At 53.2% G+C, this 13,501-nt stretch overlaps 1 protein-coding gene across 1 annotated transcript; it reads left to right on the plus strand.

The window, feature by feature from the left end:
* Positions 1-1,754: 1,754 nt before the first annotated feature.
* Positions 1,755-4,561, plus strand: LOC122153544 (PHD finger protein 7-like). The gene is made up of 8 exons (XM_042793958.1): positions 1,755-1,797; positions 2,067-2,161; positions 2,258-2,359; positions 2,655-2,779; positions 2,867-3,223; positions 3,434-3,547; positions 3,699-3,817; positions 3,984-4,561. Exons 1-8 carry the CDS (start codon positions 1,755-1,757, stop codon positions 4,559-4,561), a joined length of 1,533 nt encoding a protein of 510 aa, XP_042649892.1.
* Positions 4,562-13,501: the final 8,940 nt, after the last annotated feature.

The raw sequence follows: 13,501 nt of genomic DNA on the forward strand, positions 1-13,501 counted from the left end.
AAATTTATTCTCGTTACCTCCCATCCCAGGGGATCTCCGCAACATCACAGGGGCAGAGGCAGGCAAGCGGGGACGTAGGCACTGCGGAGCTCAGTCCTTGCTAGCTAAAAAGAAGAGAAGGAAAAGATACTGAACATGCTGGTTTTGCCTCTATATCAGGGATTTTCACAGGTAGAGTTTTCCACTGTGTAATTTAGATCGTTCCCATAGCAGGACAAGAACCTCAAGGATGTTTGATGAGGCACCTCTGAGTCTATCAGCTGCCAATGGTGTCTAGATGCAGATGTCAGACATACAAAGATAAACAACCAGTATGATCTACACCCCAGATACAAGTCCCTTCAATGTGTTTACAGACCTACTCACCAATCTTCCATTATCTTCCCATACCCACAGATACTCAGTTCAGCCTCTACCTGGCCTCCCCTGCCAGGCCCTCTGAGACAGCCACAGCCTCACAGGGATGGGTGAGGTTGTTTTTAATTCTCTGTGCCATATGAGGAGTGACAACGATCAGCCAAAAGCTTTCTACAAATAACAAGTTTTTACCTGAAATTCGACAGTTGCACAACGGATAGTATGGCAGCTAGGCAAAAACTTGAACAGCAACAAAAATTTGCAAATAACAATGAAAACAGTGGCTGACGCAAAACTTAGCATGTATACTGACAAACCATAAATACACTAACAAACCATACAACACCTAATGTATGCCAACAAGCCTTAAGTCTTCTAGCATATACCAATGAGCCATATATGCAGAGAACGGAGAGTGAAAGAAAAGGGGAGAAAGAGAAAAAGAGACCTAGAGAATAAGGGGAGGGAGGAAGGAGGGAGAGAGAGAGATTTCACCAGTCCTGGTTCCAGCGTTGGTCCAGCCAGCCTAGAGGTCCAGTTCTGGAGGGGCACCATGCGGGGCTTAAATTCATGTCTTTAAGTACAGGTACTTGGGTTCATTAGGGCAATTAGGTGTCATGCACAGTTCACACTTCTAGAACCCACCAGGCCCTGGTGCATGCACAGTATGTACCCTCAGAGCTCTCTGGAAATGGGTCAGTGAGCTTGGGATTCGCTGGGAGCTACTCCGCTCTCCATGCAGGCATGACCAACATCCAGTCCTTCCTCTTGGTGCACACATCAGGAAAATCTCACTTGGCTCTTCATGGTCTCGCTCAATTCAGAGAATTCCAGTCAAAAAGTTGCAGTCCCACCTCTGAGGGACCCCCCCCACCTTCTCTTACCACATCTCCCTGTCATTGCATGCATTACTACAGCGTTCTCAAAGAGAATGTCTACTTTGTCAAAGATACCCACCGGATGATTGAGGCATCAGCTGTGATTTTGGTTGGACCATCACAAACGCAAAGTGCAAGGATGGGGTGCCAAGCCCTCAGCAACCACATCAGTGGGGTGACTGCTCCTGAAGCAAGTGCACAGTCAAATGCTAAAGGGGACCCTGCTGATGTCACTGTGGCCGTTGTGACCCGCGGGGGGGACAAGCCTACATAAAGCATCGCTGGGCTCAGGCTGTGCCTCAGTGCGACCTGGTGAGGTGAGGGGAGGGCAGGGGGGGACGGGGCTCGTGCGGGGCTGCCGAGGGAGGAGGGCGGCCCCGTGCCGGGGGGCGCTGGGCCTCTGCTGCAAGCTGACCTGCGCCCTGCTTCTCCCCCAGAGTCAACCGAGGAGCACTTGGGAGAGACACCCCAGCACTGCGGGGACAGCGACTCTCCCAGCACTCACTGTTGATGTGCACCATGTCTGCGAGGAAGCAGAAGGCCGCCGACTTGATGGAGCCAGGTGAGAGCAAAGCATCCCTCCCGCAGCATAGCAGAGGGGCTGTCGGGGCGCTCAGCGTGGGGCCGAGAGCGGTGGCAGGGGCAGCCAGGAGCTCCCCAAGCGCCCCGGGGCAGGGCCCCTCCGTGCCGCAGCCAGCGGGGCCCAGGCTGGGCCGTGGGCACCTGCTGCTGGGACACTCGTGCCTGCAAGGCCAGCCCTCAGGGATGCTTGCCCCGGCCCTGCAGAGGTGAGCTGCTCATTCCCGCTGTCGTTTGCTCTCTCCCCTCCAGCATGCATGCTGTGTGGCCGGGCAGAGGCTGACCCGGACATCTACGGGTACAGACTGCAGGATCTGCAAGGGCTCTGCGCCCACCATTTTTGCCTGGTGAGTGCCCCCGGGGCTCCCTCCAGCTTGCCGACAGGCAGTCCCGGCCACGCTCTCCTCCTCATCACCTCCTCGTCTCATCTCGTCTCTCTGCAGTATTTTGCCAACGGCCTCTTCCAGCAACGGGTCAAAAATGTGGGCCTGATGGGATTCCTCTTGGAGGATATTTGCCATACAGTCGAGCGGGCAGCGCAGCAGGTGAGGACTGGACAAGCTCAGGGAGATCTGTGGTGCCACGGGAGCGGTGTGGGAGCTTAGCCCAGACCCCAAGAAAGAAATCCCATCCCTTCCAAGCAGCTCTGGGACAAAAGTCTCGTGCCCAGCAGCTCCACAGAGCCTCCACCCAGACCCAGCACAGGAGCCTCGTGCGCCGGGCGCATCCGCGGGCTCTGACCCAGCAGTGGGGCCGCATCCTGCGCCCTGCCCGGAGGCGTGGGGCTGGCTGTGGAGGCCCTGAGGCTGCCGCTGATGGGGGCTGCTCTGCTCTTTCCAGCGCTGCTTCGTCTGTGGCGAGAGCGGGGCCGCCATCACCTGCTGCCAGGAGGGCTGCGACCGCAGCTTCCACCTCCCCTGCGCCGTGGAGGGGGAATGCGTCACGCAGTTCTGTACTCAGTACAGGTACCTCCTCTCCCCTTCTTGCTGCCACCAGGGAAGGACCCAGCCATTCCCACCTCCTCACCCTTCCTTTTCCTCGTGCCTCCCCAGGTCCTTCTGCTGGCAGCACCGCCCAGAGCAGGCAGTGGAGGCGGCTCCGGGGGAGAACACCCCCTGCCTCATCTGCCTGGACCCTGTTGAGGACAGGAAGTCCTACGGCACCATGGTGTGCCCAGCGTGCAAACACGCCTGGTTCCACAGGGCCTGCATCCAGGTAGGAGCCCTTCCCTCGCCCACGGGGGGGGCACGGCGGGCGCCCAGCAGCACCATGGCCTCATGCCTGCTCCTCATGTTTCCCCTGCAGGGACAGGCTGCGCGCGCTGGCATTTGCTTTCAGTGCCCTCTCTGTAGAGACGGGTGTGCATTTCTCCTGGAGATGCTCACCATGGGCATCCGAGTCCCTTTCAGGTTGGTGTCCTGCCCGCCGCACCAGACAGGAGGGTGCCAGCGCTGTGCCGTGCCAGGGACTGCCCCTGCGCTCCCGGCCCTCCGCTCTCTCCCCTCAGCCTGGGCTTCAGCTTCACGCAGGAGTCAGAAAGCGGGCAGGGGGGAAAGAGCAGGGACGCCCTGCCTTATGCCGGGGCAGCAGGGGCTCAGCCATTTTCCCTTGTGCTTCAGATCCCCAGCATGGGACAACGAGCCTGCAGATGCAGCACCAAATGAGAGGCACAGCCGCTGCGATGCCCGTGAGTGCCTTTGCCCAGGAGGCAGGCAGCACGCAGAGGAACAGGGGTAAGTTGCCCGAGCGGCACCCCGGGCTCTGCCCAGGATCTCTGTCTCGCCAAGGGCTCGAAGCGGACGGATGGAGAACAAGAGCTCTGCCGGACAATCCGGTGCTGCGGTCACTTTGTCCTCACAGCCACTCACCCGTTTGTTTCCCCAGGCCCTGGCAACTGCTCCTGTGCTGCTCCTGCGCTGCCGAGGGCACCCACAGATGCTGCTCCCACTTGGGGACTGGCGCGGCCATATGGGAGTGTGACAGCTGTGCTGGCCTGGGCACCGGTAAGAGGCAAAGCACCCGGGTGCCCCCGGGCGAGGCCTGGCAGCGGGTGCCCATTCTGGGCTTGGCAGAGCCCCTCTGCTCCAGGGGGGCTGGGGGCACCGCTCTGGCCTCTCCTGCCACGGGCCTGGGGGGCCGTGCCCGTGACCTTCCTGCTTCCCCTTACAGCCTCCAGTGGCAGCTCGGAGGTCGCGGGTCCCATCACGGAGAGCCAGTCAGGATCGGGGCCGTCCCACAGCTCTCCGGCACCAGAGACCAGCAGCCCCAGAACCGGCAGCACAGCGGCACTGGGGTCCTCCTGTCGCTCTGCAGCAGGGGAGACCAGCAGCCCCAGCAGCACTGGTCACCAGGCGGCATCGGGGCCATCCCAAAGCTCCCCAGTGCCTGAGGGCAGCAGCTGCCCCAGGCTGTCTGGGCCCGACCGCGTGCGAGACCGCTCTCGCTTGCTCCGTCGGGCCCAAAAGCCCTACAGCCGGCCCACAAGAGGCCGTGGCAGGAGCCGCGCACCAGCACCCAGGGCTGAGAGCAGCAGCCCCGCACAGTTGGTGCCGGGATTCTCCCGTGGCTCCCCGGTACCCGAGACCGGCAGCCCCAGCACCGCCAGCCAGCTGCCAGCGGGGTCCTCCCCCAGCTCTGCACGGCTCCAGAGCAGCCGCCGCCCCAGCCGCCCCGGGCCCGTGCGGGCGCGAGACCGCGCCCGCTTACGACGTCGGGCCCAGAGCCCTTACAGCCGGCCCGGACGCTGACGCGCGACCAGCCCTGCGCCGGCCCTGCCTGCTGGCCCTGATCCCCCTCCACCGCTCCAATAAAGTTGGCTGTTAATCTCTGCCCTGGGAGATTCCACGCTCCTTTGTTGGCTTCCGCCTCCCCTCCCTTTCCCGAGGGGCAGCGTTAGGGGCTGGGCCCACAGGGTTGTCTTCTCCCCGGGGCTCGGCAGCACCTTCCCCAGACCTCCCTCCTCGCGGGCTGGCCTTGGCCGGCTGCCCAGCGCCATGGCCGTGGGCTTCGGGCCTCGCTGGCCCCGCAGCCTGCTCCGCTTCCCCGGGGAAAGTTCGAACGCACAAGCGGCAAAGCGCCTCTGCTTTAAAAGTTCCCCTCAGAGTCACCTCTGGAGGTGTGACATGAAGGTTGCTGCAGATGGTGCTGCTACAGTCGTAGCCAAAGGGCATTGCCCTTCCCCAGTTCCAGCTCCTGTTGCCCACCGTGGTTGCTGCTGTACCAGCTGAAGTCTTCGTTCTTGCAGTAGAAGACAATAAATCCTTTTGCACGGAGGTTGTAAACGCTTGGTAAGGGACATGTTCCACAGAGCTCAGGTGAGCCAGAGCAGCAGCTGTTCCTGAGGCCTTGAGTTGCATCATACACCTCTGAGAGCAACAACTTCACATGGAGCTCTGTTGGAGTGTAACAAGGCACCTGGGCAATGTCCGTTATCAGAAAGAATTTCCCACCTGTTAGAGACCAGCAAGCCCCTCTCTTGTGCAGGGAGGAGAAAGAATTTGGTTGCAGAGTAACTGCTGAAGAGCTCTGTAGAAGTTGGCAGCGAGCTAGAAGCCTGAATCAAGAAATAAGGTGACCAAAGCGTGAAGGAAATCCCGCGGGGTGGCTGGACAGACTTGAACAACCCTCTGCTCTTCGGGCAAGCTACAGGTGGCCTTACGCTGTGTGCATTAAGTGTCTTCCTGAGAGGCCTTCCCGCAGCATGGAAGTTGATGCCTTAGAGGAGGGAGCTGCAGTACTCTCTCAGGCAAGCAGGGGATTTTCTGTCAACAGAGGCAATGAGGAAAGGAAGGAGCTCTATCATTTCATGAACACTATACACAAGACAGCCTTCAACCACCACATCGCCCAGAAGTTCCAAACTGTGGTTTCACAGTGTTTTAAATGCCCTTTCAATAATGATGTAGGCAGCAGTTACACTCTACTTCTTACTACACTTCTAATAATCATAATGTGTCTGGATATACAAATGTCACTAGCATACAATATATTTTTAGGCCTAATGTAGAATGTTGCTTATGTCATTATAGATATCAGATGCCACGTAAGAGGTCTCTCAAGTTTGATGAGTGACCTTGAGAGACATCCCTGTTCAACAGGGAGATCACTGCCTTGCAGTCTGCTGCCATACAGGAGGTGTCGGTGGGCTCAGTGGGGGTGTTGTCCCAAAAATCTGGGTTCTTTCACCTGGTGAGCAATAAGCCAAAAATTCACAGAGTTGAGACATTTGTTTAATCCATATCTTCACAGAGATGGGTGCTGTGTGCTAATTCCACGAAGCTAGCACACCTGTGTTAATACACGGTAAGCATTTACACATCCCGAGTGACAGTTATCAGTACTTTTTACTGTGAAATTTGGCCACCTTCGTTCACATTGGTCCTTGCAACATCTCGTCTCCATTTAAAGCCACAATATCCTCTTTTTTAACTGTGCGTGTTCAGTGACGAAGGGACTTTTGTTGGTAGGGGGCTTTTTCCAACTCAAGGGTGGGTTTTTACTATGTTAATGAGGAAATCTCACTCATAGTTCAAGTAGTTCTCCTTCGTTCAACTAACAGCTTTTGTTCCTGTGTGCTTATCTTGATATTTCCCTGCTTGATGGTTTTATGGTGTCATCCCCTGTGCTTATCTCAGTATATCTTTGTTTTAATTACAGTGTTGCTTCTTCAGGTTCACTCTTATCAGTTCCTTTATCAATTCCTGGCATTCTTTCACAGCTCTCCTTTGGTCATTTTACCAATTAAGATGTAATGGGGGGGGGGGGGGGGGGGGGGTGGCTACATATATTTATAGCTTAAAGTGATTGCCTTGTAGTCAAACCTTGCTTTGCTGTATGTGCAACAGTGCAGCTGTAGCAGCTGATGGAGGGGAAGACAAGCCCAAGGAAGAACAGGGCAACAGCAGCAACAACTCCACACAACACAGCAATGCAGAGCACAGCAGAGCAAAGTTAAGGTCTCCTACATCCCAACACAGTCACACCCATAAGACTATATTGACTCTTCACGGTTCATGCTCATCGCATTGCCAGAATAAGATGTTCCTTGTGTTTAATTGTGATGGTGTGTAAAACCATCATAATTCAACACCCCAAAACCATTCCAAACCAAGCTCTGTCATTTTGCACAATATGTAATTTTCATTTCCTGTAATACTTGGAGGCACCTACTTTGCAGACCCGTATGCTTAACACCTTTGGAGGTCTGTATTCTCTGTCTTCGAATTTGTCACAGCTTGCAGGCAAGCCGACAGCATGACAAGGCTGAATAGCCTGTCAGTACACCACAAATCAAATCGAGGAGTCAGCTTAATGAATGCTTGTCTCAGCTGGAAGCGTTGCCCTATTAAACTAGTAAGCTTGCTTGTATGCAGTTTGGTTTGGGTCATTTCAAGTCACAACTCGCATCCCAGTTTTAAGCATCTGTTGCGGTTTGAGCCCAGAGGGCAACTGAGCACCATGCAGCTGCTTGCTCACTCCTTCCCCCCTCAGAGATGGAGAGGAGGAAATAAAGCAAAAGGCTTAGGGATCCAAATAAGGACAGGGAGGGATGACTCACTCATTATAGTCACAGGCAAAAGACAGACTCAGGGGAAAAAAAAAGAACACCGCTAACACTTAATATAACAATCAAACAGAGTAGGACAGTGAGATATATAAGCACGTCTTAAAAACACCTTCCCTCATCCCTCCCTTCTTCCCAGGCTCAACTTTGCTCCCAATTTCTCTTCTTCCTCCCCACCAGTGGTGCAGGGGGACAGGGGATGGAGGTCGCATTCAGGTCATCACCCGTTGTTTCTGCCTCTCCTTCCTCCGCAGGGGGAGGCCTCCTCACACTCTTCCCCTGCTCCACCATGAGTCCCTCCCATGGGCTGCAATCCTCGCAGCAACGGACTGCTCCAGCGTGGGCCACCCACAGAGTCCCGGCCTTCTTTGGGCACAGCTCCCTGCTCCGGCGTGAGGCCCTCCAAGGGCTGCCGGTCGGCATCTGCTCCACCGGTGACGTCCATGGGTGCAGGGCACAGCCTGCCCTCTCACCATGGGCAGCAGGGAGGTCTCTGCTCCGGCCATCCTCCCCCCCTCCTCCTTTCTTCCCCTGACCTTGGTGCTTGCAGAGATATTTTCCTTACAACTCCTCCTCCACTGCAGTTTCCCCTTCTTAAGTACGTTATCACAGGGGCACAGCCACCATTGCTAATTGGCTTGGCCTTGGCCAGAGGTGGGTCCGACTTGGAGCTGGGGAGGCTTTGAGAAGCTTCTCACAGGGGCCACCACTATAGCCCCCTCCCCCACTACCAGAACCCTGCCACACACAAACCCAAGACAGGATCCTAACAAAATAAAACACAATAAAATCAATCCATTGCCATGGAATATTTACTGTTTAGCAATCTTTCTTTTCCAGACAAAGCGTGGTTTGTCGGAAAGCTCTTCAGATATCTCTTGAGAGCTGAACCTCACTTTCCGGGGAGCTGGAATGACTGACACAAGCTGTCAGCTTGCCGAGCTAACTTGAGTGAATTCAGCAATTGTTGAAATTAGGAGCAAACATCACCAGCTCTGTCTGCATTTAGTTCAGGGCTGCACTGAGACATTCCCTAGAGAAGCCGCAGTGTCACTAGCAGATATTCCTGCCTGGGGGCTACTTGTTGCAACCCCGCAGCTCAGCTGGTGGAAAAGTTCATGCGACTGTTCACCATCTGCCCCACGGCAAGTTAAAGAGCCCTTGTTGTCAACTGGAGGCAAACGGCCTGTGGCCACCTCCTCTGCAGGGCTGTGCCACAACTCTTTAGGTCAGTCCTGTGACTTGCCTGCAGTTCTGTTTCTGTCCTTCCCTTGAGGCACGGCCAAATGTGTCGCACTGCTTTCCCGGTGAAGCAAACAAGGATAAAAATTCAGCTCTCATGGACAAACCCAGCCCAAAGCAGAATGCAGTTCTGGGCTACCTGACTGGAGGCAGCATTCTAGCATCCTGTTCCCAAACAACACGGGGCCTGCGACATTTTTAGATGTACAAACACTTGAACAGGTAAATACTGTAGCAAGAAAACAAAGGAGCCGCTATTACACCTTCAACTGCCAGATCATGGTAGATGAGGAGATCTTGTTCCCAGCAGACGTTGCTTAACTAACTACCGTATTCTCATATTGTAAAGCAAGTCATTCATGCTTATTGAAGAAGTTCTATCAAATATATACCATAAAACAACGAAAGGCATTTCAAGTCAGAACTCACTTGCTATTAGCACAAGTCGAATTTTGCAACAGTGACTGTTCCACATCTCATTATGTAAATAAAAGAAAACAACACCAAGATTGGCATGCACTAGAAAAGAACAGCTCCTCCCTCCTGCGTACTATAATGGGATTATTCCTGAAGCATTCACAAGGCATCGATCTAATCCAGGGTCACCTGACAAAAGCAGTTGTCTTAGATCTGAAAACCTGTCAGTCAGTGGATCTACCACAGTAGCAGGAAAAGAAACCAGCTTCACATTGTGAACTGTGCATAATGAGAATTCTTTTGAGCATCTTTTTATCTTGTAGAATTACAGATACGTCATTCCTTCATTTTGTGATGCTTCTGTACTGTAGGTATGCATCAGTATTTCTGCCAGTCCAAAAGCAGATTCCCCTACTATGCTGGGTTTCTGTGGCATGGTGTTTGGTAGCTGGGGAGGGGGCTACAGTGGTACCCCTTGTGAGAAGCTTCTCGAAAACTCCCCCAGCTCCAAGTGGGACCCGCCTCTGGCCAGGGCCGAGCCCGTCAGCTGCACCTCTGCTATAACGTATTTAAGAAGGGGAACCTCAGAGAGGGATGGGACTTGTGCGGAGCAGTTGCAATAAGGATGGACGCCAAGGTCAGCAGAAGGAAGGAGAAGGACGTGAGGGAGGTGCACCAGAGAAGAGACCACTGTATCCCATGGGGAGACGGCAGGGCCCCCCACCCTGCCACACACAGAGGTCAGCGATGGAGTAGAAGCCAACCTAAACCCTGTGCAGGAGCCCGCGCCAGGACAGGCGTCTGCACTTAAAGGAGGTCAGGACCCTGAGGGGAGAAGTGATCCCCGTTGTTGTGGTTGCAGAGATTGTGTTCATTTATGTGCATCTGCTGCGGGGAAGACTAATAACAGGTCTTAATCTATGTAAATTAATGAAAAGACTGCTACATTACTCATCTTTTTTTTTTTTTTTTTTTTTTTTTTTTTTTTTTTAAGATACAAGCACTCACTTCAGAAAAACAGTAGCAGGCTATTAGACTAACAACTCAGTATGGGAGTGAGAAGACACTGTGTTGTGGTTTGAGCCTGGTCGGCAGCCAAACACCGCACAGCTGCTCACACCCCCTCCCCTCAACCTGGGAATGGGGGAGGGAATTGGAGGGGTAAAGGAAGACTCGCAGCATGAAATAGAAACAGTTTAATAACGGTAAGAAAATAAAAACAATGACAGTAGTAGAAAATATAAACGGGCAATGCACAATGCAATTGCTCACCACCTGCTAACTACCCAGCCCGTTCCCAGCTAGCAATCCCAAAATACCAAGATCCCACAACCACAATCCTGCAAGCAAGAGAGAGCCCCCCCCTTCCCGACTAACCCTCCTCTATATAGTAAGTATGACATTACATGATCTGGAATATTTCACTGGCCAGTTAGGGTCAGGTGCTCTGTCCGTGCTCCCTCCCTGCTCCCTGTGCCCTTGCGCACAGGCAGGACATGGGGAGCCGGAGAGTCCCTGAAATCTCAGCAGCAGCTGAAAACATCAGTGTGCTATTAACATTCTTCTCATACCAAACCTCATGCTGAATCCAAAACACAGCACTCTTCTAGTTACCCAAACGAAACATTAACTCTATTCCAGCCCAAACCAGGACACACTGTTTATGGAGGCTGTTGTAGTCTTTCTAAAGAGCCCATATGCCACCTAAACTTGCACGTATGTCAATGTGCATCTTATAATATAAAGTAAACACTTTCTCTTCTACCCACAGAATCTTCCCCCTTCAGCAGCAGCAAATGTTGGTGTCAGAATATTTACATTTGGTTCTTACAAACTTCGAGTACACACTCAAGGTACAACTTTCATTGGCTGCTCATAGTTCTCATGTTTGAAAGTGACTTCCAACAATAACGGAAGAAATGGAATCTCTCTGCAGGTGCTGACATAGATGCTGTTTGTGTTGCTCCTAGACACGTAGAAAGTTCGGATTTTTTTCAGTTGTTCTTCGAAAAACTAAAGCATCAGGAGGAAATTAAAAAATCTAAGAGCAAGTAAGCTCTTTCCCTGTTAATCGTGCAACTTCTACAGTAAGAGTGTTCATGTTAAAGACTCATAATGGTAGTGGATGTCTTACAAGCCAAAATTTTAAAAGAAATTGTTTCTGAGCGCCTTCTAAAATGCTATCTTATGCAGCATGCAAATGCTGACGTCGAGCTTTTGGTTCCTTTCCCCAGTGGCTGTACATCACATAAGAATCTTTGTGGTCCTCTTCTCCCCTCCTCTTGGTTTGAGAATGAGTCAGTTGTATCAAAAAGCAAGGCTGTCCCTGGGAGCCCTGCTTTCATCTCAGGTGCAGTAAGGGGCCTGGACATGCACGCCGGGGGAGGAGGGGGCAGCCTGAAAACTCAGGAAGTTGGCGGTGATGTGGAAAGGCTCCTGTCAGTCCCTTGGCCGTGCTGTTCCTCTGGATAGACTTTAGGAGCTCTCGTTCATCCTCCTCTGGCCACGTTCCTCTCTGGCTCCTCATCCTGAGCCTTTGCGGCCGGGATGCACACTGTCAGCTTTCCAGAAAGTTCACAGGGGCTGTGCTGGGAACATACAGAACTGCTGTGTAAAATGCCCCTCGGGTGCATGCATGGCGTACCTCGCACGTAAAACTGAGCTCCTGGGAAGTGCTTCTCTTAGCAGCACAGGGGGATGGGGAATGGGCATTGTGGTCAGTTCATCACACGTTGTCTTTGCTGCTCCTTCCTCCTCACACTCTTCCTCTGCTTCAGTGTGCAATCCCACCCTTGGCAGACAGTCCTGAATGAAATTCTCCAGCGGGACTCCTTCCCATGGTCTGCAGACCTTCTGGAACAGGCTGCTCCAGCATGGGTCCCCCATGGGGTCACAAGTCCTGTCAGCAAAACTGTTCCAGCATGGGCTCCTCTCTCTCCATGGGTCCACAGGTCCTGCCAGGAGCCTGCTCTGGTGCGGGCTCTTCACGGTGCCACGGTCTCATTTGGGGGACACCCATCTTGTCTGGCATAGGGTCTTCCAAGGGCTGCAGGTGGGTATCTGCTCCACCGTGGACCTCTAGGGGCTGTGGGGGAACAACCTGCCTCGCCATGGTCTTCACTATGGGCTGCAGGGGAATCTCTGCTCCGGCACCTGTAGCAGCTCCTTCACCTCCTTCTTCACTGACCTTGGTGCTGCAGAGTTGTTCCTCTCACATATTCTCACTCTTCTCCCCCAGTTGCTATTGCACAACATTTCCCCCCCCTTGCTTAATGATGTTATCACAGAGGTGCTACCACTGTCATTGATGGGCTCAGCTTTGGCCAGCTGTGGGTCCACCTTGGAGCCGGCTGGAACTGGCTCTGATGGATATGGGGGCAGCTTCTGGCATCTTCTCACAGAAGCCACCTTTGTGCCTGTCCCCCCCCACCCTCTCCCCCCGTCCTCCCAACCCCCCCCCCCCCCAAAAAAAAAAAAAAAAAAAAAAGCCTTTTTAGCCCGATATAAGCTGGTTCATTATCTCAGTATCTGCAGTTCAGGAACTTGGCACCAGAGAGCTCATTATCATGCAAAATGCCCTAACAATCCAAGGCTCCCTGCATAATTCTCCCGAATTCTTCAGGTCTTGTGTGGCTGATTTGGGAGACTCCAGGAGTGTAGCCAAACAGAAGATTTCTGTAAGAAGTAACAATAGAACAAGATACCTGCTTTTACCAGTTTTCCTTCTGTTTCTGCTTCCAGAACAAGAATTATCAGCCTCCCCCAATTCCTCTTGATCCAGAGTGACTCCTGATGAAGTCTGAATATGTGGGAAAAGTAAGATCCTTTCTGTATGATACTGTGTGTGTAAACTCTGTTGTCCGTCGTGTCCCACCCCCTGCCCAGTTCCCACACACCGTGCCATTCCTATCACCAGCCACTTCCCACAGTCAGTAACCTTAGTGGAAAATCCTAAGTGATATACATGGGAAAGGACAGGTAGGAACATAATCAAGGATTTGGCTAGAGGGAGTATCTGGCAGGCTGCAGAAAGTTGAGAAGGGGTCAGTTTAAGCAGGACATGTGGATCGATGTGAAAGATTAGTGAGGGTCAATGCAGAGGAAGATCAGGATTTCTTCTCCTGAACATACTGTATGGGCTGGAAATTTCCATGTTGGCATCTTGGCATCATGTCAGCCACGTTACTTGTGGTGATTGACATCTGTGGGCTTTTATTTCTCACAGGCCCCATCCATGGGTCAGTGACTTGAGACAGCACAGCTGTGAGGTGCAACCGCCTTGGGCCAGACTTGTCCCGGCACCAAATCTCTCACTCCCTGCTTGGGAATGGCACTGACCAGCCATCCCTCAGACAAATGTGGGCACCAGACGAACTCCACCACCTGAGCCTTGCACAAGGACCTGGATTCAAGGGGGACAGATATGCCCAGCAGGGCTTTCCATCCCCCCTTTCCAGAAATGGAC

This window comes from Tyto alba, unplaced genomic scaffold (genome assembly GCF_018691265.1).
Source record: "Tyto alba isolate M040663 unplaced genomic scaffold, T.alba_DEE_v4.0 Super-Scaffold_200000100656, whole genome shotgun sequence".
Lineage (NCBI taxonomy): Eukaryota > Metazoa > Chordata > Aves > Strigiformes > Tytonidae > Tyto > Tyto alba.

Coding starts and splice junctions, on each gene's coding strand:
- LOC122153544 (XM_042793958.1), top strand. CDS start 1,755: ATGTCTGCGAGGAAGCAGAAGGCCGCCGACTTGATGGAGCCAG. Junction 2,162..2,257: donor GCGCCCACCATTTTTGCCTG/GTGAGTGCCCCC, acceptor GTCTCTCTGCAG/TATTTTGCCAACGGCCTCTT. Junction 3,548..3,698: donor CAGCACGCAGAGGAACAGGG/GTAAGTTGCCCG, acceptor TTGTTTCCCCAG/GCCCTGGCAACTGCTCCTGT.